Source organism: Manis pentadactyla, chromosome 4 (assembly GCF_030020395.1).
Source record: "Manis pentadactyla isolate mManPen7 chromosome 4, mManPen7.hap1, whole genome shotgun sequence".
NCBI lineage: Eukaryota > Metazoa > Chordata > Mammalia > Pholidota > Manidae > Manis > Manis pentadactyla.
In genome coordinates, this window is record NC_080022.1 from 102834023 (window position 1) to 102861018 (window position 26996).

At 45.6% G+C, this 26996-nt stretch overlaps 1 protein-coding gene across 1 annotated transcript; it reads left to right on the forward strand.

Annotated features, from left to right (window-relative positions):
- The first annotated feature begins 5245 nt into the window (after positions 1 to 5245).
- Positions 5246 to 24693, forward strand: LOC130683219 (voltage-dependent N-type calcium channel subunit alpha-1B-like). The gene is given in 10 exon segments (XM_057499469.1): positions 5246 to 5310; positions 6052 to 6161; positions 6728 to 6840; positions 7782 to 7909; positions 10328 to 10463; positions 10575 to 10691; positions 23083 to 23287; positions 23560 to 23798; positions 24156 to 24545; positions 24547 to 24693. Coding segments are annotated over 10 exon segments (1650 nt in total).
- Positions 24694 to 26996: the final 2303 nt, after the last annotated feature.

Below are 26996 nucleotides of genomic sequence, written 5' to 3' on the forward strand. Positions count from 1 at the left end.
CTTGGCTAATGTAAATAATGCTACAGTGAACATGGGGGTGCATGTATCTTTTTGAGTTCGTATTTTCCTTCAGATAAACACCTAGAAGTAGAACTGCTGGATCATATAGAAACCCTATTATATTTTTTGAGGCCTCCATTTTGTTTTCCATAGTGGCTGTACCGAATGATGTTCCTGTCAACAGTTGCAGGAGGAGTCCCTTTTCTCCACATCCTTGCCAACACTTGTTATTTCTTTTCTTCTTGAAAATAGCCATCCTAACACATGTGAGGTGATAGCTCATTGTCATCAAATCAAATTTAAAAAATACATCAAAAAGATCATCCATCATGACCAAGTGAGATTTATTCCAGTGAAGCAAGGATGGTACAATATTTGAAAATCTATCAACATCATCCACCACATCAACAAAAAGGACAAAAACCACATGATCATTTCCATAGATGCTGAAAAAGCATTTGACAAAACTCAATATCCATTCATGATAAAAACTCTCAACAAAATGGGTATAGAGGGCAAGTACCTCAACATAATAAAGGCCATATATGACAAACCCACAGACAACATTATATTTAACAGCAAGAAGCTGAAAGCTTTTCCTTTAACATCAGGAACAAGACAGTGATGCCCACACTCCCTGCTTTTATTTAACACATTTCTGGAGGTCCTAGCCATGGCAATCAGACAACAAAAAGAAATAAAAGGCATCCAGATTGGCAAGGAAGAAGTCAAACTGTCCCTGTTTGCAGATGACATGATATTGTACATAAAAAACCCTAAAGACTCCACTCCAAAACTACTAGATCTAATATCTGAATTCAGTAAAGTTGCAGGATACAAAATTAATACACAGAAATCTGTTGCATTCCTATACACTAATGATGAACTAGCAGAAAGAGAAATCAGGAAAACAATCCCATTCACAATTGCATCAAAAAGAATAAAATACCTAGGAATAAACCTAACCAAGGAATTGAAAGACCTATACCCTGAAAACTACAAGACATTCTTAAGAGAAATTAAAGAGGACACTAATAAATGGAAATTCATCCCATGGTCTTGGCTAGGAAGAATCAATATTGTCAAAATGGCCATCCTGGCTAAAGCAATCTACAGATTCAATGCAATCCCTATCAAAATACCAACAGCATTCTTCAATGAACTAGAGCAAATAGTCCTAAAATTCATATGGAACCACAAAAGACCCCGAATAGCCAAAGAAATCCTGACAAGAAATAATAAAGCTGGGGGAATTATGCTCCCTGACTTCAAGCTCTACTACAAAGCCACAGTAATCAAGACAATTTGGTACTGGCACAAGAACAGAGCCACAGACCAATGGAACATAACAGAGAGCCCTGATATAAACCCAACCACATATGGTCAATTAATATACAATAAAGGAGCCATGGACATACAATGGGGAAATGACAGCCTCTTCAACAGCTGGTGTTGGCAAAACTGGACAGCTACATGTAAGAGAATGAAACTGGATTATTGTCTAACACAATACACAGAACTAAACTCAAAATGGATCAAAGACCTGAATGTAAGTCATGAAACAATAAAACTCTTGGAAAAAAACATAGGCAAAAATCTCTTAGACATAAACATGAGTGACTTCTTCATAAACATATCTCCCTGGGCAAGGGAAACAGGAGCAAAAATGAACAAGTGGGACTATATCAAATGAAAAAGCTTCTGTACAGCAAAGGACACCATCAGTAGAACAAAAAGACATCCTACAGTATGGGAGAATATATTAATAAATGACATATCCGATAAGGGGTTAACATCCAAATTATATAAAGAGGTCATGCAACTCAACAAACAAAAGCAAATAAACCAATTAAAAATTGGACAGAGGAGCTGAACAGACAGTTCTTCAAAGAAGAAATTCAGATGGCCAACAAGCACATGATCACTAATCATCAGAGAAATGCAAATTAAAACCACAATGAGATATCACCTCATACCAGTTAGGATGGCCATTCATCCAAAAGACGAACAACAACAAATGTTGGTGAGGATGTGGAGAAAGGAGAACCCTCCTACACTGCTGGTGGGAATGTGAACTAGTTCAACCATTGTGGAAAGCAATATGGAGGTTCCTCAAAAAGCTCAAAATAGAAATACCATTTGACCCAGGAATTCCACTTCTAGGAATTTACCCTAAGAATGCCGGAGCCTAGTTTGAAAAAGACATATGCACCCCTATGTTTATCACAGCATATTTACAATGGCCAAGAAATGGAAGCTACCTAAGTGTCTATCAGTAGATGAATGGATAAAGAACAGGTAGTACATATACGCAATGGAATATTATTCAGCCATAAGAAGAAAACAAATCCTACCATTTGCAACAACATGGATGGAGCTGAAGGGTATTATGCTCAGTGAAATAAGCCGGGCAGAGAAAGACAAGTATCAAATGATTTCACTCGTCTGTGTAGTATAAGAACAAAGGAAAAACTGAAGGAACAAAACAGTAGCAGACTCATAGAACCCAAGAATGGACTAACAGTTACCAAAGGGAAAGGGACTGGGGAGGATGGGTGAAGAGTCTGTGTGCAGCTTCCCCACCCCTCAGAGAGCCCAGTCCCCCTCCTGAGCTCACTGAGAGGACTGTGTCATCCGTGCCAACAAAGGAGTGCCAGCCTCCAGCACGTCCCCGGCCCTCACTCTCGTGCCATCACTGCTTCCCCTGCACAGAGGAAGTCAGAGCTGCTGGAGGGACCCTGCACCACTCCCCCTGCATTGTCTTCCTCCCTGCCCTTGAGCTCTGTCCCTGCCTCTCATACTAGGGCTTGTTCTTGTCATCTACCCAAGGACGTCATGCCAGAAATTCTGTACTGTTTCTTGCCCTGTCAATTTTCTCTTTCTGCTTGGTTATTTGTATCAGTATATAAGTACACTGTTATTTCTCCCATCTTTAAAAGGTTCTGTTCTTCCCCCACCATCATTTTTCTGTTTTTCTTCTTTCCCTCATAACTCCCTGCTCCTTGAGAGCGAGGTCTGTATTGTCTCTGATTCCTCATTCCTGGTCTCCAGTCAGATGTTCACCACAGCACTTTGTGGGGCTGCTCTTGTTAGGGCCTCTATTACCTCCACAGCCTCAGCCCTTATCCTACAGACCTATCTCAGCCTGTTCTCAGTTGTCACTCCTTTCTTTCTGATACCCTTTTCTGTCTCTTTTTCTGGTTCCTCTTATTCCCCACTGAATGTCACTGTGTGCTTCATACCATTCTCTTTGCCATCTTGTCATCTCACCTATTCCCATGGCATTAAATATTTTAATCCCGATTTTTCATCTTTGGTTCAGGCCCCCTCCTGGACTCCAGTCCTATATATCCCACAAGGTTCTCACCATCTCCACGTGGAGGCCCAGGATGCACTCTGAAAGTCACTCATCGAGCGAGAGCTCCAGATAGTCCCTGGGGTCTCCGATCTCTGTCAGTGGGAATTATGTCCTTCCAGCTGCTCAAGCCAATCCTTTGGAGGCATTCTTAACTCTTTTTTCTTCTTACCTTGATCCATACCTGACTTCTTGTCATATCTATGACTACCTTCCAAGTACATCCAGAATATATCCCTTCTCTACCCTCCTGGTCCAAGCCACGCTGTTAGCTCTTGACTGCATGGCCACAGCAGCCCTCTAACTGGTCTGCTTCTGCCTGTGTCCCTTTCAGTCTGCCTTCAGCACAATAGCCAGAATGGCCATGTTTAAAAATAAAACCATAAAATTAACACACATCTAGCTAGACTGATCAAGGAGAAAAGGAAGAAGATAACCACCAGTGTGAGGAGCAAAGAGATCCTGAGTTACTACAGACCCTGCTGACGTTAAATGTAAGAAAAGGAGATTTTATGAACAACTTTATATCAATAACTTCAACAACTAAATGGAATGGAAACATTCCTTGACACAACTGAAAAAAAATAGATAAACCTGAATAGTAGCATGTTTATTAAATAAATTAAATTCATAATTATAAGCTTTCCAACAAAGAAGTACCAAACCCAGTTAGCTACTACACTGGTGAAGCCTATCAAATATTTAAGGAGGAAGAAATGCCAATTCAACACAAACATTTCCAGAAAATAGAAAAGGAGAGGATATTTCTGCAACATATTTTACAGTTAGGTGCACAGCACATACCTTTTACCTTGTACCAAAATTAACTTGAATTGCATCATAGATGTAAATGTGAAATGTAAAATTATAAAACCTCTAGAAGAAAACAGGAAGGAAAATCTTGGCAAATGTGGTTTGGACAATGATTTTTTTTTAAGACATGAAAAGCATGAGCCCCAAAAGAAAACAAATTAAAAACTTCTGCTCTTCAAAAGACATATAAGAGGTGATAGCTGGTACCTAGAATTATCATGTATATAAATGATGAATCACTGTGTTGTACACCTGAAACTAATGTAATGTAATACTGTGTGTCAACTACCCTTCAATGAAAAATAATTATCTAAAAAAAAAAGACATATAAGAAAAATGGAAAGACAACCCAAAGACAGGGAGAAAATATTTGTGAAACACATATCTGACATGGATTTGGTTTCCAGAATATATAAAGACATCTCACAACTCAGTAATATGAAAATAAACAACCCAATAAACATGGGAAAAGATTTGAACAGACACATCACCAAAGAAGACATAGGGAAGGTGAGCAAACTAACTTGTAAAGAAGGCCAATATCATTAATCATTAGAGAAACTAAAAACAAAGCCGTAAAAAGAAAACACTATATGCCAATTGAAATGGTTAAAGTGCTTTTTAGACTGACAATATTAAGTGCTAGCGAGAATGCAGAAAACTGGAATTCTTAAGAGTTGCTTGTATGAATACAAGGTAGAATGGCTTCTTTGGAAAACATTTTGGCAGTTCCTATCATACGGTACAGCCCTCCCTTTCCTAAGGGGGATGAAATGAAAGCATATGTCCACCAGAAAAATATAATGCAAATGCTTACAGCTTTATTCATAATTGCCTAAACCTGTAACAATCCAAATGTCCATCAATTGGTGATTGGATAAACAAACAGTGGTCTATCCAGACAAGGAGATAGTACCCGGCAATCAAAAGAAACAGATTCCTAACACATTCACTGCATGTATTAATCTCAAATGCATCATGCTGAGTGAAAGAAGTCAGACTCAAAAGTCAACACGGCATGCAATACCACCTGCATGACATTCTGAAGAAGCCAGGACAGCTGGGACAGAAGCGGTGATGGGCATGGACAGGAGGAGCCTAAGGGACCGGGCACAAAGGGCTGGCAGTACCCTGGCAGCCATGTAGGATTCACGAATTGATTGCAGCAGTAGCTCCACGACTGTGTGTGCACTTGTCAAGATTCATAGAGTGGGGAAACTAGAAAGGGTGGATTTTATTGTCTGTAAATTATGCCTTAATAAACCTAATGTTAAAAAAGATAAACCAGAGTATTTTATTCCTCTGCTCAGAACCCTCTGTGGCTTCGCATCTCAGCATCTCCTGCTGCACCTCCCAGCCCTCTGACCAGGTTTGCCTTCCCACACGTTGTGTGACACACCAAGGCCTTTGCACCTTCTGGTCCTGTTCCACCTGCAGGTCTCACACACATGCCACCTTCTCAGGAGACCTTTCCTTACCTCTCTGTCTGAACTGCTGCCCTCCTGTTGGTGCTCGTCCTTCACCACTCGGCTTTTCCTTTACGAGGCTTTTTAATCCATGCTTCTTTTGTTTCTGTTCCATCAACTAGCATAGTACTGACATTCAGTGGGCACTCAGTAAATACTGAATGGATGGATGCATGGCAGGAACGTCGCTATTCCTACTGAGGCCTCTTCCCTGCCACACACACGTCTGCCCACTTGAACGCACACCTCACACACCTCTCTTTCTAGGCGGTTCCTGCAGGGAGAGCTCTGCCTCGCCTCCGTGGCGCGGTTCTTCCCCCCACCTTCCTCCCAGCACCAGTTCAGCTGTCCCCCCAGGGGGCTATGGGATGGCCCCTAACGTCTCTCTCCCCCACCCCAACCCTTGTTGGGCACCAGCGCGGGCATGAAGCAGCACCAGTGTGATGCAGAGCTGAGGAAGGAGATTTCCTCTGTATGGACCAATCTGCCCCAGAAGACCCTGGATTTACTGATGCCACCCCATAAACGTAAGTGGGGGTGAGATTCCCTCCCCCGGCCCTCTTGTGTCCCATCCAGAGGCAGAGCAGGGAGGCCTGGTGAGGGTGACTGTCGAGCTGCCTTGGGAAGGTGGGCTTGCCTCTTCATTGTCTAGACTTAGCTTGCCTGCAGGGAAAAATGGGCTTAAAGTGGGTGCTCAGGAGCTGAGGGACAAGACAGTCAGGGTTTTATTTTGTTGTACAAATTCACCCATGTTCCTACTGTGGGGGGTTTACTGCCAGAAATTCGGAGGAAAGGTCAGGAGACATCAATAGTTAGAGATACCAAAAAGAATGATGTGCTTGGAGATTAAACTCAACCCCTCTGTTGGGAGATGGAAGTGCTTCGTGAAGGGCCAGTGTGGCTGCCGCTGGGACATGCTGGGCACTCAGTCTCCTGGCTGAGCTCCATGCTCCTGCCTGGGCGTGCCCAGAGGTCCTCACGGTGGGGCGCTGTTTCCCCACCCACTCTCCCTTCATGCTTTCTGTGGCTCTTCTGTCCCCTTTCTCCTCCGAATCCAAACTCTGTGATCTCTCCCTTGCCTTCTTCTCTCCAGCCAATGAAATGACAGTGGGGAAAGTCTATGCAGCTCTGATGATCTTCGACTTCTACAAACAGAACAAAACCACCAGAGACCAGACTCACCAAGCTCCAGGAGGCCTGTCCCAGGTACCCGGTTCCAGGATTTCCCAGAATGGCTAACTTTGAGTACCTTCACTTGTGGGACAGCAGACAACCATTCCTTTCCTGGAGAGAATGCAGGGGAAAAGGACGAAGAGAGGTTTTTGCAGCTGCCTCTCTGGCCCCCAAAGTCAGGAATCCATACAGCCTAAGGCTTTCTGTTAGCTGGCTCCTGCTGGTAATGGGGAGCTACTTACTTGGAGAGCTAGAGTTCAGGGAAGAAGGTAAGGGGGCTGAGAACAGAGGCAATACCACTTTTTTAAGTGGTAGAAGAAATAACTGATGAAGAATACTGGAGGAGGTGGATTTTGGAGTTGCAAGAAGAATCTGTTTACTCTGCACACGGGCAGGTTCAAATGGACAGGTCTGAGTTATTGTTTGTTCCCCTTGTGACTGACAGGGATGTCTGGGGGCCCATCTTTCACATGTCATCCTTCAAAGATAACAACTTGCCCCCACAGCCATACCCTCAGTGACCATAAGTAGACTCTGTCTAGAAAGTTAATGAAGGTCAGAGCTTACAGGGACACTTATTCACCGTGGGATGGGAACTCTGAGGTGCCCATACTACAGGCCCCCATTTCCTCTATTGGAGACACCATCCTAGCTCTGAAATCTCAGAATTCTGCTCCATCTAGGGCTCTGGCAGGCCCACAGTCAGTCGAAGCTGATGATGAGATCAACTCTTTTTGCCATTTGTAATGGGATCCACACTTTGTAGGTAGGGAAACTGAGGCTCCAAGAAGTGAAATGACTTTCCTGATGTCGCTTACAGGCCAGGCTGAGAGCAGGGCCCTGGCTGCCTCACACATAAGGGTGGGGATGGCACAGGGTCGACACTGGCATCTCTGAGACGTGCCATCAGGGCAGGTCTCTGAGGGGCGGTTGTGCCCTCAGAGCTCCCCCTCTTCCCCGTGTTGGCCCTGCAGATGGGCCCCGCATCCCTGTTCCACCCTCTGAAGGCCATACTGGAGCAGGCGCAGCTGGCCGTGCTCCTAGGAGCCCGCGTTTTCCTTCGGCAGAAGAGCTCAGCGTCCCTCAGCAACGGCGGGGCTGTGTGAGTACTTAAGGCAGCCAGGAGAAAGCAGGCGTCCCGGTTCCCCTACCTCCTGTGCTTACTCCCGCTGCCCACTGCGTTCCTGGGCTGTGGGCAGTGCTCCAGGACAGGAAGTCCTCCGCTCCCATCACAGCTTTTGGGGATTGGCTCCACTGTCCACCCCACACTCACCTCCACCCAGGTGTGTCCTTGTGGGCACTGCATAGAAGCTAGTCCAGGCCTGCTGCTTGAATGATGGTGAGTGGTGGTGGACTCTAAAATCAGTTCCTGTGACATCAGATGCATGCCTCTGGCATTGTAGAGCCCAACTATCTCCTCCCACTGTGCACGCATATTCCTCTTTCAGGGGAGGGTCTCTGCTTCTGCTTCCCTATTGGCTCTTGAGGCCTGCACACTTAAGAAATTATTGTTTATACCTCCTGTCCTCCCCCTACCCCATTCTATTAAATAGCATGTTAGTGTTTTAACCTTCCTAACCCCCTTAGGATATAGTTCTTTTCAGATCTCCTTTCTGTATTGATTTCTGAAGCAACTGTAATTTGTAGACAAATTGGTAAGATCTTCTTCTGTGCTATAACTCTCGCCACAATAATTCTTGGTAACAGGCCACCCAAAACCTAGTGCGGCAAAATAACAATTGCTTTATTTTGCACCCTGTGGGCTGCTAAGTGGTGCAAGCTGGAGACTGCGGCACGTTCCCTCAGCCACCCCTAGGCCATGTCTGCTGACATCCCACTGGCCGAGGCAAGTCCAGGGCTGAGCCCTGCAAACCACACGTGCCATGCCTTGCCTAGCAACAGCTGAGGGGCTGGGCCCAGTACCCAGCCTGCCCTCCTGGAGAAAGGTGAGGCCAGGCATAGCATATGTGATAGGCTCCCAATTTCTTCCTTTCCTGCACATTTGGACATTCTTTTATTAGGCCTAATTTTGTTTCTTGGACTGTTAATCAGCTTTTGCTGAGTAACAAACTGCCACAATTCAGCAATGTGTTGTGTGTGTTTTGGGGCCAGCCTGGCAGTCCTTTGGGGCTGGGCCTGGGCTAGCTCCTCTGGGGCCGATGGGTACATAGTGGCTTATTCTCATGCCCAGGGTCTGGGCTCATCACCTAGTGAGGGTCTGAGAATAGCCAGGCCTCAGAGGGTGGCCAGAGCATGGGTGTTCAGACCTCTCCTTGTGCCCTATTGACAAAGCAAGTTGCCTGGCCAGGCCTGAGGCCCCACGAGGTGTGGGTGACTCTGCAGGGGCACATGTCCAGAGGGGGAGACAGCACAGAACACCAGGAGAGCCAGACCAAAGCAGTGAGCACTCTCTTAGGAACACTGCTTTCCCGAAGAGCGCCCTGGGGCCCTGAGGACTGGCCTACCAGAGCCCCGGGAAGGCCTCTGTGCTCCCAATTTCTTTTCTCCATCTTGCTTAAGACACCTGTTTTTGCATTTTAAAGTTAAATAGTTGATTCTGAGTATGTGAATGTGGGTTGGAGAGGGTGGGGTGCTAAGATATCCTTTTTGATTGATTGGAGTCAGGCTTTCCACTCAGGTAAATAAATGCCTCTTATTTCCCTGTTATAATTTCTGCATGGTTCAGTTGTCACTCTTCTTTATTGCAAGTGAGAGAGCACGCTCATTCAACCTGGGTGAGGCAGCAGGGAGGTGTTAGCGCAGCCCAGCTCCCAGTGCGGTGACCTCAGGAGTGCGTTAGTGTGGCCAGCTGAAGCCCACATGTCCCCACCCCCAGTCTGAGCTCAGGGTGTGCTTGATGCCACTCAGCCTGCGTGACTGCGATTGGAACAGTGTCACAGGCAGCAGGAACCCAGGCAAATGCTCGGCAGTTCCAGTGCCTGTGGGAGACACAATAAGGAGGAGAGACCCTGACAGGGAAAGGCAGCAGGTGGGGTGTGTGTGCTGGGGACCTCCCTGAAAAGATGACACTTGAGCCTAGATTTGCAGGGCAGAAAGGCCTCCCTGCCTGGAGGTCAGGGGGCTTGGGAGGAGCGAGTGACTGAGGAGGTGAGGAAGGGGCAGGTCTCAGGAGGGTGCTGTGAGCTCTCTGGGCTGGCTGTGCACCAGCACAGGAAGGATGTCCTGAGCTACTGTTCTGCATGCTGTGCACATACGGTCTTTGCCATGAGCAATCCCTGCTTCCATGGCACACGTGAGTCCCTGTCTAGGGCTGAGGAACCAGCCAGATGTCCCCAGACAAGGAAGTGGTGGACCCAGGCTTCCCCTGGATGGGTGGCCAGGGTTGCCTCTCCTCTGCCCATCCTGAGCCCTGGCATTGGGTCCACATCTCTTGCTGCACCTCCGATTATGACGCCGTGGACCTAAGGGGTATTGGTTTCCGGTAGCTTCCTGGTAGCCAGGTCCTGGGTGGGCATTCTGTGGCCGCTGAGCTGACAGGGCCATCCTTTCCTCTCCACAGACAGACCCAAGAGGGCTGCACAGAGGAATCTGTTTCCTGAGTCACCCAGAAGGTCCAGAAGGCGCCCCAGGAATTGAGGACGCCCCTGGCACATGGCCACTCCACAGAGATCCCAGCTGTACAGCCAGGAAGATCTGTGGGGGCTCCCAGAGCTGGGGGGCCGGGCAAGGGAGACTGACAGGGGTGTGAGACACGGCTGGGGTGGGTTTGGGGAGCAGGAGTAACTGGGAGGCTGCCATATGTCCAGGCTGTGGATGTCCAGATGCAGGGCATGGCCCTGAGAGGCCCTGCTGGAGAACCCCAACCCGGGCTGGAGAGCCAGGGCCGAGCAGCATCCATGCCTCGCCTGGCAGCAGAGACTCAGGTGGGTGGTCTGGGAAGGTCAGGGTCGTGGGAGGGCGTGGGTGGTGAGGAGTCCTGGCGTAGGGAGAGTTTGTGTCCCAGGTGTGGGCTTGGCTGGGATGGACTCCCCCTGGCGTCATGGTGGCCAGTATACTGTCAGCCCCTTTGGGTGTCCTCAGAACACGATGCTGGTCTGTAGTGGTGTGGCCAGGCCAGCCGCCCGCCTGTGCTGGGCATTCTATCTGGGCACTATGAGGCCACATGAGCCTCATGTCCCTGGCCCAAGCTTTCCCTCCCTGAAACACCCCAGCTGCTGCCGTCCTCCAGGGAACACACCCAGCGCCTCACACATTGGTTCATCCTTTGCCCCTTCATGTCCTTGAGGCCTCAGAAGTTCCGGGGATGCCCTGCCTTGTTCTCTCTCTGGACACTGGAGGCAGTGTCCCCTCCTGCCCCTGCTCTTTTTGGGACATTGAACCAAGTGGGAAGGCCCCTTGGGTGGGGAGCTGTGACTTTGTGTACTTCCTGGGCTGATCCTCAGTGAGCGGCCTGCAGACCCGAGGCTGTGACAGGGTCTCTGCTTTCACTTGTCAGTTAGGTGAGGGGCCAGAGAGGGGCTTGGCCTGGGCCTCAGACCTTCAAGGCCTGCCCAGGACTGTGCCAGCTCCAGTTAGCCCGAGAGTGGCCTGAGCCCTCTGTGCGTTTCTTCCAGCCCTGTCCCTGCCTCCTTTTTTGTGGTTTCTGCTTCTGTACAGTTAATTTGGACTTCATTCTTGTAACTTTTCCTCTGTCACTCCCATTAGTAGTGCTTCTGTCCTCTTCCAGTTCCTCACCCTGACTGGGTCAGTGGAGTAAGGGCCTGGCTGCCTCCCTTGAGTGAATGCTCAACTTCTCCGTTCCATGCCTCTTCTCCCTCCTTTTTTTCTTTTTTCTTTTGGTATCGTTAATGTACAATTACATAAGCAACATTATGGTTACTAGACTCCCCCTATTATTAAGTCCCCACCACATACCCCATTACAGTCACTGTCCATCAGTGAGGTAAGATGCTATAGAATCACTGCATGTCTTCTCTGTGTTATACTATGTCCCCCCCAGACACATTATACATTCTAATCATAATGCCCACCTTTCCCCCTTATCTCTCCCTTCCCACCCACCCTCCCCAGTCCCTTTCCCTTTGGTAACTGTTAGTCCATTCTTGGGTTCTCTGAGTCTGCTGTTGTTTTGTTCCTTCAGTTTTTGCTTTGTTCTTATACTCCACAGATGAGTGAAATCATTTGATACTCATCTTTCTCCACCTGGCTTATTTCACTGAGCATAATACCCTCTAGCTCCATCCATGTTGTTGCAAATGGTAGGATTTGTTTTCTTCTTGTGGCTGAATGATATTCCATTGTGTATATATTCCACATCTTCTTTATCCATTCATCTACTGATGGACACTTAGGTTGCTTCCATTTCTTGGCTGCTGTAAATAGTGCTGCGATAAACATAGGAGTGCACATGTCTTTTTCAAACTGGGCTGCTGCATTCTTAGGGTAAATTCCTAGGAGTGGAATTCCTGGGTCAAATGGTATTTCTATTTTGAGTTTTTTGAGGAACCTCCATACGGCTTTCCACAATGGTTGAACTGATTGACATTCCCACCAGCAGTGTAGGAGGGTTCCCCTTTCTCCACATCCTCGCCAACATTTGTTGTTGTTTGTCTTTTGGATGGCAGCCATCCTAACTGGTGTGAGGTGATATCTCATTGTGGTTTTAATTTGCATTTCTCTGCTGATTAGGGATGTGGAGTATCTTTTCATGTGCCTGTTGCCCATCTGAATTTCTTCTTTGGAGAAGTGTCTGTTCAGTTTCTCTGCCCATTTTTTAATTGGCTTCTTAGCTTTTTGTTTGTTGAGTTGCATGAGCTCTTTATATATTTTGGATGTCAACCCCTTATTGGATATGTCATTTATGAATATATTCTCCCATTCTGTAGGGTACCTTTTTGTTCTACTGATGGTGTCCTTTTCTGTACAGAAGCTTTTCAGTTTGACATAGTCCCACTTGTTCGTTTTTTTATTTCATTTCCCTTGCCCTGGGAGATATGTTCATGAAGAAATTGCTCATATTTATGTCCAAGAGGTTTTTGCCTATGTTTTTTTCTAAGAGTTTTATGGTTTTATGACTTACATTCAGGTCTTCGGTCCATTTTGAGTTTACTTTTGTGTATGGGGTTAAACAATAATCCAGTTTCATTCTCTTGCATGTAGCTGTCCAGTTTTGCCAACATCAGCTATTGAGGAGGCTGTCATTTCCCCACTGTATATCCATGGCTCCTTTATCATATGTCAATTGACCATACATGCTTGGGTTTATATCTGGGCTCTCTAGTCTGTTCCATTGGTCTATGGGTCTGATCTTGTGCCAGTACCAATTTGTTTTGATTACTGTGGCTTTGCAGCAGAGCTTGAAGTCAGGGAGTGTAATTCCCCCCACTTTATTCTTCCTTCTCAGGATTGCTTTGGTTATTTGAGGTCTTTTGTGGTTCCATATGAATTTTAAAACTATTTTGCTCTAGTTCATTGAAGAATGCTATTGGTATTTTGATAGGGATTGCATTGAATCTGTAGGTTGCTTTAGGTAGGATGGCCATTTTGACAATATTAATTCTTCCTATCCAGGAGCATGGGATGTGCTTCCATTTACTGGTATCTTCTTTAATTTCTCTCATGAGTGTCTTGTAGTTTTCAGAGTATAAGTCTTTCACTTCCTTGGTTAGGTTTATTCCTAGATATTTTATTCTTTTTGGTGCAATTGTGAATGGAATTATTTTCCTGATTTCTCTTTCTGCTAGTTCATTGTTAGTATATCGCAATGCAACAGATTTCTGTGTATTAATTTTGTATCCCACAACTTTAATGAATTCAGATATCCTATCTAGCAGTTTTGGAGTGGATTCTTTAGGGTTTTTTATGTACAGTGTCATTCATCATGCAAACAGTGTCAATTTACCTTCTTCCTTGCCAATCTGGATGCCTTGTATTTCTTTGTTTTGTCTGACTGCCATGGCTAGGACTTCCAGTACTAAGGTAAATAAAAGTAGGGAGAGTGGGCATCCTTGTCTTGTTCCCAATCTTAGGGGAAAAGCTTTAAGCTTCTTGCTGTTAAGTATAACATTGGCTGTGGGTTTGTCATATATGGCCTTTATTATGTTGAGGTCATTGCCCTCTATACCCATGTTGTGGAGAATTTTTATCATGAATGGATGTTGAATTTTGTCAAATACTTTTTCAGCATCTATGGAGATGATCATGTGGTTTTTCTCCTTCTTTTTGTTGATGTGGTGGATGATGTTGATGCATTTTTGAATGTTGTATCATGCTTCCCTTCCTGGGATGAATCCCACTTGATCATGATGGATGATCTTTTTGATGTATTATTGAATTCAGTTTGCTAATATTTTGTTGAGTATTTTTGCATCTATGTTTATCAGGGATATTGGTCTGTAATTTTCTTTCTTTGTGGTGTCTTTGCCTGGTTTTGGTATTAGAGTGATGTTGGCCTCGTAGAATGAGTTTGGGAGTATTCTCTCCTCTTCTACTTTTTGGAAAAATTAAAGAGGGTGGGTATTAGGTCTTCAGTAAATGTTTGATAATATTCAGCAGTGAAACCATCTGGTCCAGGTGTTTTGTTCTTAGGTAGTTTTTTGATTACCAATTCAATTTCTTTGCTGGTAATTGGTTTATTTGGGTTTTCTGTTTCTTCCTAGGTCAGCCTTTGTAGGTTGTATTTTTCTAGAAACTTGTCCATTTCTTCTAGGGTATCCAGTTTGTTAGCATATAATTTTTCATAGTATTCTCTCATAATTCTTTGTATTTCTGTGGTGCCCATAGTGATTTTTCCTTTCTCATTTTTGATTCTGTTTATGTGTGTAGACTCTCTTTTTTCTTGAAAAGTCTGGCTAGGGGTTTATCGATTTTGTTTATTTTCTTGAAGAACCAGCTCCTGCTTCTGTTGATTCTTTCTGTTGTTTTATTCTTCTCAATTTTATTTATTTCTGCTTTAATCTTTATTATGTCCCTCCTTCTACTGACTTTGGGCCTCATTTGTTCTTCCTTTTCTAGTTTCATTAATTGTAAGTTTAGACTGTTCATTTGGGATTGTTCTTCTCCCCTGAGGTGGACCTGTATTGCAAAATATTTCCCTCTTAGCACGGCCTTTGCTGCATCCCATAGATTTTGTGTTGTTGAATTATTGTTGTCATTAGTCTCCAAATATTGCTTGATCTATTTTTATTTGGTCATTGATCCATTGATTATTTAGGAGCATGTTATCAAGCCTCCATGTGTTTGTGGGCTTTTTCATTTTCTTTGAGTAATTTATTTCTAGTTTCATACCTTTGTGATCTGAGAAGCTGGTTGGTACAATTTCAATCTTTTTTAATTTACTGAGGCTCTTTTTGTGGCCTAGTATATGATCTATTCTTGAAAGTGTTCCATGTGCACTTGAGAAGAATGTGTATCCTGTTGCTTTTGGAAGGATTGTTCTGTAGATGTCTGTTAAGTCCATCTGTTCTAATACATTGTTCAGTGTCTCTGTCTATTTATGTTCTGTCTGGTTGATCTGTCATTTGGAATGAGTGGTGTGTTGAAGTCTTTCAAAATGAATGCATTGCATTCTATTTCCCCCTTTAATTCTATTAGTATTTGTTTCACATATGTAGGTGATCCTGTGTTGGATGAATATATATTTATAATAGTTATATCCTCTTGTTGGACTAACCCCTTTATCGGTATGTAATGTCCTTCTTTGTCTCTTGTGACTTCTTTGTTTTGAAGTCTATTTTGTCTGATACAAGTACTGCAACTCCTGCTTTTTTCTCCCTTTTAGTTGCATGAAATATCTTTTTACATCCCTTTACTTTCAGTCTGTGTATGTCTTTGGGTTTGAAGTGAGTCTCTTGTAGGCAGCATATAGATGGGTCTTGTTTTTTTTATCCATTCAGTGACTCCACATCTTTTGATTGGTGCATTCAGACCATTTACATTTAGGGTGATTATCAATAGGTATGTACTTATTGCCATGGCAGGCTTTAGATTTGTGGTTACCAAAGTTTCAAGGGTAATACCCTTACTATCTAACAGTCTAATTTAACTCATTTGGTATGCTATTACAAACGCAACCTAAAGGTTGTCTTTGTTGTTGTTGTTTTCCTCCTTTTTCTTCCTCCTCCATTCTTTATATGTTACGTATCATGTTCTATACTCTATGTGTATCCCTTGGGTGACATCTGTTTAGCCTTAAGAATACTTCCATCTATAGGGGTCCCTCCAAAATACACTGTAGAGGTGGTTTGTGGGAAGTAAATTCTCTCAGCTTTTGCTTATCTGAAAATTGTTTAATCCCTCCTTCAAATTTAAATGATAACTTTGCTGGGTAGAGTATTCTTGGTTTGAGGCCCTTCTGCTTCATTGCATTAAATACATCATGGCACTCCCTTCTGGCCTGTAAGGTTTCTGCTGAGAAGTCTGATGATAGCCTGATGGGTTTTCCTTTGTAGGTGATCTTTTTTCTCTCTCTAGCTGCTTTTAAAAGTCTGTCTTTATCATTAATCTTTGCCATTTTAATTATTATATGTCTTGATGTTGTCTTCCTTGGGTCCCTTGTGTTGGAAGATCTGTGCATCTCGATGGCTTGAGAGACTATCTCCTTTCCCAGATTGGGGAACTTTTCAGCAATTACCTCCTCAATGACACTTTCTATCCCTTTTTCTCTCTCTTCATCTTCTGGTACCCCTATTATGCGAATATTGTTCGGTTTTGATTGGTCGCACAGTTCTCTCAATATTCTTTCATTCTTAGAGATTCTTTTTTCTCTCTGTGCCTCAGCTTCTTTGTATTCCTCTTCTCTAATTTCTATTCCATTTACTGTCTCTTCTACTACATCTAATCTGCTTTTAAATCCATCCATTGTATGTTTCCTTTCAGATATAGAATTTCTTAATGATTGAATCTCCATCTTAAATTTGTTCCTGAGTTGTTGAATATTTTTCTGTACCTTCATGAGCATGTTTATGATTTTTATTTTGAACTGTCTTTCAGGCAGATTGGTGAGTTCCATTTCATTTGGCCCTTTTTCTGGGGTTTGTGAGATTTTTGTCTGAACCATGTTCTTTTGATGTTTCATATTTCTGTGTGGTGCCCACTAGTGCCCAGAAGCTCCAGTCTCTGGAGCTGCTCAGCCCCTAGAATGAGGCTGGGGGTCATAGGGGAGTGGAGCTGGTGCCTGGGGGGAGGAAAGCTCTGTTTCCTGATCCTTGTCTGTGGTGCCTGTCTCTGTATCAGAGCCAGTGGGCTGAGTACACAGGTGTAAACCTCTGTGCTTGGTGTCTCCAACTGTTGTAGATGGGGCCTCCCTCTGGCTGGCCTGACACCAGTGCAGTGACTGCTGGTTTGTGAGCAGGTGCTTTCAGGCCAGAAGGAAGGCTCAGCAGGCTGCATATCCCAGTGCTGGGCCTCAGAGCTGAGTATCCAGGCAGGGGGATGGAGTGCCTGAAGCTCCCAAAAGTTCCCAATCTGCTGGGCAGAGCACACCCAGACAACCTTGTCCCCTTGTCCCTTCTCCCATGCAGCAAGCTCTGTGAAAATGCCACACCTTCAGCAGCCCTCTCACTGCTAGGAAGTCTCTCAGACCACCTGCATTTCCCTTGTCCCAGAGCAGCAGGTGTGGATTCCGTCCTCCACAAATGGCCAGAATCTGTCTGTCAAGCACTCCACCTGTCACAGCTCTCCATCCTCCAGAGCACCACACAATGTAGGTTTCTGCTCGCAAAGCAGATCTCCAGGGCCAGGTGTTCAGCAGTTCCAGGCTTCCATCCCCTCCCTGCTCTGTTTCTCTTCCTCCTGCCAGTGAGCTGGGGTGGGGGAAGGACCTGGGTCCTGCCAGATCAAGGCTTTTGTATGTTACCCCGTTTTATCTGGTCTGCTCTGTTTGTGAGGTCTGTGGGCAGTCTGGTGAAGCCTTCTTTCCTGTTGCTGTTTTAGGGTTAGTTGTATTAACTATATTTTCACACTATCTGAGGTTTTTGGAGGAGTTCTCTGTCTCACCTCTCATGCTGCAATCTTGAATCCTCCTGTTCCAGTTCCATATGAATTCTAGAACTATTTGCTCCAGTTCATTGAAGAATGCTATTGGTATTTTGATAGGGATTGCTTTGAATCTGTAGATTTTTTTAGGTAGGATGGCCATTTTGGCAATATTAATTCTTCCTGTCCATGAGCATGGGGTGTGTTTCCATTTACTGGTGTCTTCTTTAATTTCTCTCATGAGTGTCTTATAGTTTTCAGAGTAAAGGTCTTTCACTTCCTTGGTCAGGTTTATTCCTAGATACTTTATTCTTTTTGATGCAGTTGTAAATGGAGTTGTTTTCCTGATTTCTTTTTCTGCTAGTTCATTGTTAGTATATAGGAATGCTACACATTTCTGTGTATTAATTTTGTATCCTGAAACTTTGCTAAATCCAGTTATTATTTCTAATAGTTTTTTGGTGGAGTCCTTAGGGTTTTGCATGTGTAATACCATGTCATCTGCAAACAGTGACAGTTTAACTTCTTCCTTACCAATCTGAATGCCTTTTATTTCTTTGTGTTGTCTGCTTGCCATGGCTAAGACCTCCATTACTATGTTGAAGAAAATGCAGAGAATGGGCATTCTTGTCTTGTTCCCAATCTTAGGGGAAAAGCTTTCAGCTTTTCGCTGTTAATTATGATGTTGGCTGTGGGTTTGTTGTAATGGCCTTTATTGTGCTGAAGTATGTTCCCTCTATACCCATTTTTAAAGACTTTTTATCATGAATGGATGTTGAATTTCGTCAAATGCTTTTTCAGCATCTACTGAGACAATCATGTGATTTTTGTTCTTTTCGTTAATGTGGTGTTTGACACTGATTGATTTATGAATATTGTACCATCCTTGCATCCCTGGAATAAATCCCACTTGGTCATGATGGATGATGTTTTTAAATTCATTTAGCTAATACCTTATTGTGGATTTTTGCATCTATGTTCATCAGGGATATTAGTCTATAATTTTCTTTTTTTGTGGTGTCTTTGTTTAGTTTTAATATTAGAGTGATGCTGGACTCATAGAATGAGTTTGGAAGTATTCCCTCTTCTTCTGCTTCTTGGAATACTTTAAGGAGGATGGGTATAAGCTCTTTTTTAAGTGTTTGATAAATTCAGCCATGAAGCCATCTGGTCCGGGGCTTTTGTTCTTAGGTAGTGTTTTTATTACCAATTCGATTTCATTGCTGATAATTGGTCTGTTCAGATCTCCTGTTTCTTCCTGGGTCAGTCTTAGAAGGTTGTGTTTTTCTAGAAAGTCCATTTCTTGTGGGTTGTCCACTTTATTGACATACACTTTTTTCATAGTATTTTTAAATAATTATTTGTATTTCTCTGGTGTCCATTGTGATTATTCCTTCTTCATTTCTGATTCCATTTATGTATGTACACTCTCTTTTTTTCTTGATAATTCTGGTTAGGGGTTTATCTATTTTGTTTGTTTTCTCAAAGAACCAGCTCCTGGTTTCATTGATTCTTTCTGTTGTTTTATTCTTCTCTATTTTATTTATTTCTGCTCTGATCTTTATTATGTCCTGCCTTCTACTGACTTTGGGCATCATTTGTTCTTCTTCTCATTTCTTTAACTCTGAACTGAGGCTGTTTATTTGGGATTGTTCTTGTTTCTTGAGGTAAGCCTGTATTGCTATGTACCTCCCTCTTAGAACTGCCTTTACCATGTCCCACAAGTTTTGGGCTGCTGAGTTGTTGTTTTCCTTTGTCTCCATATATTGCTTGATATCTGTTTTTATTTGGTCATTGATCCATTGATTATCTGTGAGCATGTTGTTAAGCCTCCATGTGTTTGTGGGCTTTTTTGTTTTCTTTGCATAATTTATTTCTAGTTTCATACCCCTGTAGTCTGAGATGCTGCTTGATACAATTTCAATCTTTTAAAATTTATTGAGGCTCTGGTATGTGCCCTAGTATGTGATCTATTCCAGAAAATATTCCCTGTGCACTTGAGAAGAATATGTATCTTGCTGATTTTGGGAGGAGTGTTCTGTAGATGTCCGTTATGTCCATCTGTTCTAGTGTGTTGTTCAGTGCCTCTGTGTCCTTACTTATTTTCTGTCTGGTGGATCTGTAATTTGGAGTGAGTGGTGTGTTGAAGTCTCCTAAAATGAATGCATTGCATTCTAGTTTTCCCTTTAATTCTGTTAGTATTTGTTTCACATATGTAGATGCTTGTATGTGGGGGCATAGATATTTATAATGGTTATATCCTCTTGTTGGACTGAACCCTGTATCATTATGTAATGTCTGTCTTTGTCTCTTGTTACTTTCTTTGTTTTGAAGTCTATTTTGTCTGATACAAGTACTGCAACTCCTGCTTTTTTCTCCCTAATGTTTGCATGAAATATATTTTTCCATCCTTTCACTTTCAGTCTGTGTATGTCTTTGGGTCTGAAATGAGTCTGTTGTTGGCAGCATATAGACAGGTCCTGCTTTTTATTTTTTATCCATTCTGCCCTTCTATGTCTTTTTGGTGCATTTAGTCCATTTACATTTAGGATGATTATTGATAGATGTGTACTTATTGCCATTGTAGGCTTTAGATATGTGGTTACCAAAGGTTCAAGGGCAGCTTCCTTACTATCTAACAGTCTCATTTAACTCACTTATTACACTATTTCAAACACAATCTAAAGGTACTTTCCCCTCACTCCTTCTTTTTCTTTTCTCCTCCACTGTTTATGTATTAGGTGTCATATTCTGCACTGTCCCTTGACTGACTGTGAGTAGTCGATTTAATTTTGCACTTGCTTGGTAATTAACTGGTCTGGTACCTTTATGGTGGGTTTACTTTCTCTGGTGGCAGCTATTTAGCTTTAGGACCACTTCCATCTATAGCAGTCCCTTTAACATATGCTGTAGGGCTGGCTTAGTGGTGGTGAATTCCTTCAACTTTTGTTTATCTGACATTTTTAAATCCCTGCTTCAAATTTAAATGATAATCTTGCCTGGTGGAGCATTCTTGGTTGGAGGCCCTTCTGTTTCATTGCATTAAATATATCATGCCATTCCCTTCTGGCCTGTAAAGTTTCTGCTGAAACATTTGCTGATAGCCTGATGGGCTTTCCCTTATACATGATTTTTTTCTCTTTCTGACTGCTTTCAGTACTCTCCTTGTCCTTGATCTTTGCATTTTAATTATTATATGTCTTGGTGTTGTCTTCCTAGGGTTCCTTTTGTTGGTGATTTTTGTGCTTCCATCAACTAAGTGTCCATTTCCTTCCCCAGACTGGGAAAGTTTTCAACAATTATTTCCTCAAAGAGACTTCCTATCCCTTTGTCTCTCTCTTCTTCTTCTGGTACCCTTATAATGCTAATATTGTTCTGTTTGGATTGGTCTCACAGCTCTCTTATTATTCTTTCATTCCTAGAAATCTAGAAATCCTTTCCTCTCCCTGTTTTTTAGCTTCATTGTTTTCTTTCTCCCTAATTTCCACATCATCTATAACCTCTTCAGCCTGTGTAAGCCTGCTATTAATTGCCTCCATTGTATTTTTCATTTGAGATACTGTATTCTTCAGCTCTGAGTGACTTTTTTGGAGGCCTTCTGTCTTTCTGTTGAGGTCTTCCCTGAGATCTTGAATATTTTTCTGTAGATCTGTGAATATGTTCATGACTTTTACTTTGAAGTCTTTATCAGGAAGATTGGTGACTTCAGTTTCACTCAACACTTTTTCTGGTGTTTTGTCTTGTAGTTTTGTTTGGACCAAGTTCCTATGCCTCTTAATTTTTTGTGTGTGTTTCCTATGCAACAATAACTTTGTGTAGGAGGTGCCCTCTAGTGCTCAGAAGCTCAATTTCCTGTGCAGGAGCCCCAGCTGTTGTGCAATGGGCAGGGCACCTTTTTGTCTGGCTTGTAGTGATCTGATTTCAGGTGGGTTATGTGGGCGGTCAGCTGATTGGGGGAGCAGGGAGAATACTTGGGGCTGTGCCACTGGAGTAGCTGTGGGCAGAACTACCCTCCCCCAACAGCCTGCAGCAATGGTGGGGGCCACAGGTGAGATGGGCCAGCGCCTGCAGGGAGGAGGGAGCTCCCAGGGCTGGCTCCTGCAGGTACTTCCCTGGCTGCCCCAAAACAGGCCTGAGAAGGCTGGAAGGGTCTCCCTCTGCCTACTTGGGAGCAAAGTTTGGTTTCACTGCCAGCTGGCAGACCATGCACCACAGTGGGGGGCCTTGAGGCTGTGTTGCCAGCAAGGATGGAGTGTCTGAAGCTCCTGAGAGTTCCTAACTTGTTGGGCTGAGGGCAGGTTGGGGAGGTATCATCCACCTGATATTTCTCCTGAGCAGAGAGCTCTGTGCAATCCTTGCCCCTCTGGCGCCCCTCTTGCTGCTGGGAAGTCTTTCAAACTGCCCTCTTTGCTTTTGTCTTGGGGGGAGGGTTTGGTAAGGTATTCCTGTTCCCCACAAGAGGCTGAAATCTCAGCCTCCCCAAGTGTTCCACCTGTCTTTATTGTCCAGCCCTGCGAATCACCAGAGCTCCATATAATGTGGGTTCATTGTGTTCCTGGAGCAGATCGCCAGGGGTTCAGTGGTTCTGGGCTCCCACACCTTGGGGCTAGGGTGGGGGGAGGGTTTGGGTCCTGCTGGGTCTCAGCTTGGCCACTTTACCCTTTCTGTGGGGTCCTCTCTTCTTCCCCAGATGTAGGCGGTCAGTTCTGCAGTCTTCAGGTCATTTTCAGGTTTTGTTGTATTTGGTGTATTTTTGTGTCTTATGTGAATTTGGAGGGAGGTTTATGCTTTGCCTTCTTACACTGTCGTCTTTTCCCCAGAATCATCTTCTTCTTTCCCTTCATGCTTGGCACTGAGCAGTGGCTGTGGGTGAGCTCCACTCAGAGGACCTGTTCCCACATGTCCTGATTTGAGCCCCAGGGGAGCAGCATCATGGTCCTGCTGGATGCACAGATGGGCTGGCAGAGCCATCACACTGCAGCCACTGAGGGACCTCTGGGCCCCCCACGTGGGTTCTTCCATTCAGGCCAACAGCCTCCCTCCTCCTTGCATCCTCTTTGTCTTTTAGGGACATAGATGCAAGTGGGCCACCCAGGCCACACCAACTGTGGGAGATGGACACTTACAGAAACAGCACTTTGTGCAGAATGCTCTTGCAGAAAGGCTGGGTCTCAGGTGGGGAAGAACTTTCCAGGAAAGGGGTAAGCCTGATGGCTACTGGACCCCAGTCCCTCAGTGTAACTTCCTGAGGACCCTGGACCCCATGGGCCAGGGTCTCCTAGGCACCGTACCCTTAGTTCCCACTCTCAGGCTGTGCACCTGCCCTGTCCACTCTTGCAGCCACCCTCAGATGCCAGCCCCATGAAGTGTTCCATCTCCACGCTGGCTCCCCAGCGCCCCTGCTTGGATCATCTCTGCAATGCCACCCTGGACAGTGCACCAGCCAGCCAGGCTGCTTCCCACCACCACCGCTGCCATCGCTGCAGGGACAGGAAGCAGAAGTCCCTGGAGAAGGGGCCCAGCTTGTCCGCAGACACGGATGGTGGTGCATGCAAGAGATCCTTCATGTGGATGTGGACTGGGTCTGGGGTCTGAGAGCCCATGGAGGACCCTCTTTCTTTCTGTATCCCACACCCCCCCAATCTGCCCTGCATAGGAAGCAGTGAGTCCTGGGCCTGGGTACCAGGCAAGACTGCCTGCCCCCAACACTCTGCTCTTTCCCAGGACTCCCTGCTGGCTCTGGAGGGTCTGGGTGTGGGGTGGAAGGCCTGTCTCCCTGCTGGCCTGACTGCCTGATGCCTCCGTTCCTTGGGCCAGCACCCAGCAGCACTGCGGGCCCAGGGCCACCCCAGGGAGAGGGGCCTGTGGGATGCCAGAGGGAGCGCAGGCAGGAGCATGGCCGGTTCCAGGAGCGGAGGCAGTCTTCCTCCTCTGAGAAGCAGTGCTTCTACTCATGTGACCGCTTTGGGGGCCGTGAGCCCCCACAGCCCAAGCCCTCTCTCAGCAGCCACCCTACATCACCAATGGTCAGTCAGGAGCCAGGACCCCTGAGACAGGTGAGACTGGGTGGCCGAGGCAGCCCTTCCTCACGGCCCTCCCACACCTTTGCAACCCGACCCTCATGTCCTTGCTCCCAGCCAGGTCTGCACTCTCCCTCCCTGGGCCATGCCATCTCTCCTCTCCCGGGCTCTTCCCATCACCTGCCATCCCCTGGTCACCATCCAGGTCCTAACTTATGCCATCTGCCTTCCTGCTCCCCACATCCTGTCTGTTCCCCTCCTGGGCTGCCCTGGGTCCAGCACACCTGCCCTCTTCTGTGCCCCTCAACCCCCACCTCTGAGACTCTCACCTTTACTGTGCTCTGTTTGATCTGGTCCTTTGATTTTGATTTCCTCTGTTCCATTTTCTTTTAGGGTAGTGGCTCAATGAATGGGAGCCCCTTGTTGTCAACATCTGGTGCTAGCACCCCTGGCCGTGGTGGGAGGAGGCAGCTCCCCCAGACCCCACTCACCCCCTGTCCCAGCATCACCTACAAGATGGCCAACTCCTCCCCTGTCCACTTTGCTGGGGCTCAGACAAGCCTCCCTGCCTTCTCCCGTGGTCAGCTTAGCCATGGCCTTTCTGAACACAATGCCCTGCTCCTGAGAGACACCCTTAGCCAGCCCCTGGCCCCTGGCTCTCGAATAGGCTCTGATCTTTACCTGGGACAGCGTCTGGACAGTGAGGTCACTGCCCACACCCAGCCTGAGGACACACTCACCTTCGAGGACGCTGTGGCCACCAACTCAGGCTGCTCCTCCCAGCCTGACATCATCCTATGTGTCCTCCCTGACCTCCCAGTCCCATCCCCTCTGCCATGTGCCCAATGGCTACCACTGTACTCTGGGGCTCAGCTCTGGTGGCCAGGTACGACACAGCTACCACCACCCAGACCAAGACCACTGGTGCTAGCTGCACCATGGACACCACTGCCACATGCCTGCTCAGCAGGCGCAGTACAGTTGATGAGTTTTATCATCCACACTGGGCTCCCAGGGACGCTCGGGGGCCTTGCCTCCTGGGTCAGCTGGGTGGAGGCCCCACTGCTTCTCTCTCTTCTCTCACAATGGATGGATCACTGATGACCTTTCCAAAGGGATGAGGCTCTCTCCATCCCCTAGTGTGCTGCCTTCCTGGGTCTCATACTGTAGACCTGACACAGGAGGTGGTGGCATGTGATGAGCTGGATTCAGGGAGTCTGAATCCTGTGAGATGGACCCCAGCATCTGGCGTATGTGCTTGGAATCCTTTTTAGGAGGTCTGAATCTTGTGGGAGGGGGCATCCTTTATCCAAAGGTGTGGTACAGAGAAGCAGACCATGTCTAAAAGTGTGGTGAAACCTCAGGATGGAGTCGATGGCAGACAGCACCTTGGGAGCCTGGCTGTGGCTCTGTGCAAGTCTTGTCAGCATCCACAAACACACACATGTCTGGAATCACTCTTCATAATTTGATCAGCAAGTGGACACTAGAAATACACTCAAATGCCCCCTGTCCTCTCCCAGACACTGTCAACTGTGCGAGGACCAAATCCAAAAATGTTTTTGCCATTCATTTGGTGTTTTAATCCCAACGCCCTTCACTCTTGTCAATTCTATGTATTTGATCCAGAAAAAACAGAGAAGCAGAAAAATGGGGAAAGAAATGTTAACATAACTTAAAAAAATCCAAACCCTTAGGAAGATCTCAACTTCTCATGATGCATGTGTGTGTGTGACTTGTACAAGGAGAGGTGCTCCCATACAGTCCAGACAGCCCCCCAGACGACTCCTCACTCCTGCCACTCTCTGCCAAGTGCCTGACTCTGAGCCTTCTCATGCTGGGCTCCTGGTGGCTGTGATGTGGGGCCTGTGTGAACTGTGGGTGGGTTTGTGGAAACCATTTCAAACAGCAGCCAGGTAAAAGGCTGATGCCGATGGAGAACACTGAGATAAATGACATCGAAGAGGGTGGGTGCAGTTGGAAATGGGGTGACCATTTCCCCCTTTCCTCCATTCACAGAAGGGTTTCCTGAGAAGTCACAGAGCAGTGTAGGACATGTGCTTGCTGGGGGCACTCAATCTGTTCTCCATCTGATTCTCAGGGACGGGCTGCGATCTGTGTTGTCAGGAAGTTTCACATAAGGCCGGAGAAGAGGGAGAGATCGGATGGGTGGGGGTGGTTGGGGACAGGGCCCATGGGGCAGGAAGGAGGGCCATGTCTGAGCAGGTGTGGGCAGTTGGGACTCCCAACTGAAATGAGGCTGAAATTCAGGCAAAACAGTCAATGAAGGAGAAACTCAGCCACTGTGGCTCAGGGAGGGCCATCTGAAGCCCAGCAGTGTTTCTGGCACAAGATGCAGGAAAGCTGGCCATGGACATGCAGCCTCATGGCCACTCCCACAGGGAAAAGACTGGTTAGGACTCTGTGCATAAAATGGGGGGAGACTGTTTACTTGGGGCACACAAGAAGTGTTTACACGTGTCGATCTGCTGTGTCCTCCATGTCTTGAGATGTCAGCTAGTTTCTTTGATGGATCATCTGAGTGCTCCCATTGGCCTTCAGCCCATGATTCTCCTTAAAGAAACAGCATGTGGTGTGAGTGTGCATGTCTGTGTGTGGAGTGTGTCCAGTGAGTGGATGCCAAAAACCCACAGGGCTATGCAACAAAAACACGTTTAATAGAAACAAAACACAAAAGGCCACCACTTGTTCTAGAGTTTCAGCATGATTGTGACCAAACCATTTTATAGACTTTCTTTACTCGAAGGCACAACACTCTGAGACTTTAAGATAACAGAGTATTTCACTCCAGTAGGATGGTGCATGTGATTGTTGCACTCCTGTTGCAAAACAGAAGGATGTGTATTTTGATACTGATGTTTGTCTCTGCTCCCCAGCCTATGTTATTTTGAATGTATTCTTTCTGTGCAGAACCACAGCTGACTCCCAGGCCACTTTGGGAGGGAAATCCACTTTTCTAGACTCAGAGCCTCACTGGATTGTCTGGACTCTTCTAGATGCTGGGATCGGTGAAGATGACAGAGAGTGGGGGAGGAGACACCATGTCTTGTTTTCCTGACTCTGGGTTTTGTTTCTGTATTGTCTCTTCTTAGCTATCACGTTTCCCCTGAAATCTCATAGTGAGTTGCCAAATTTTAAATTCATCAACAAGTTGTCTGCATCTGGAACCAGTCAAACAGTGGCTGTAGTTTGAGCAAGTTATGTGTGCATGTA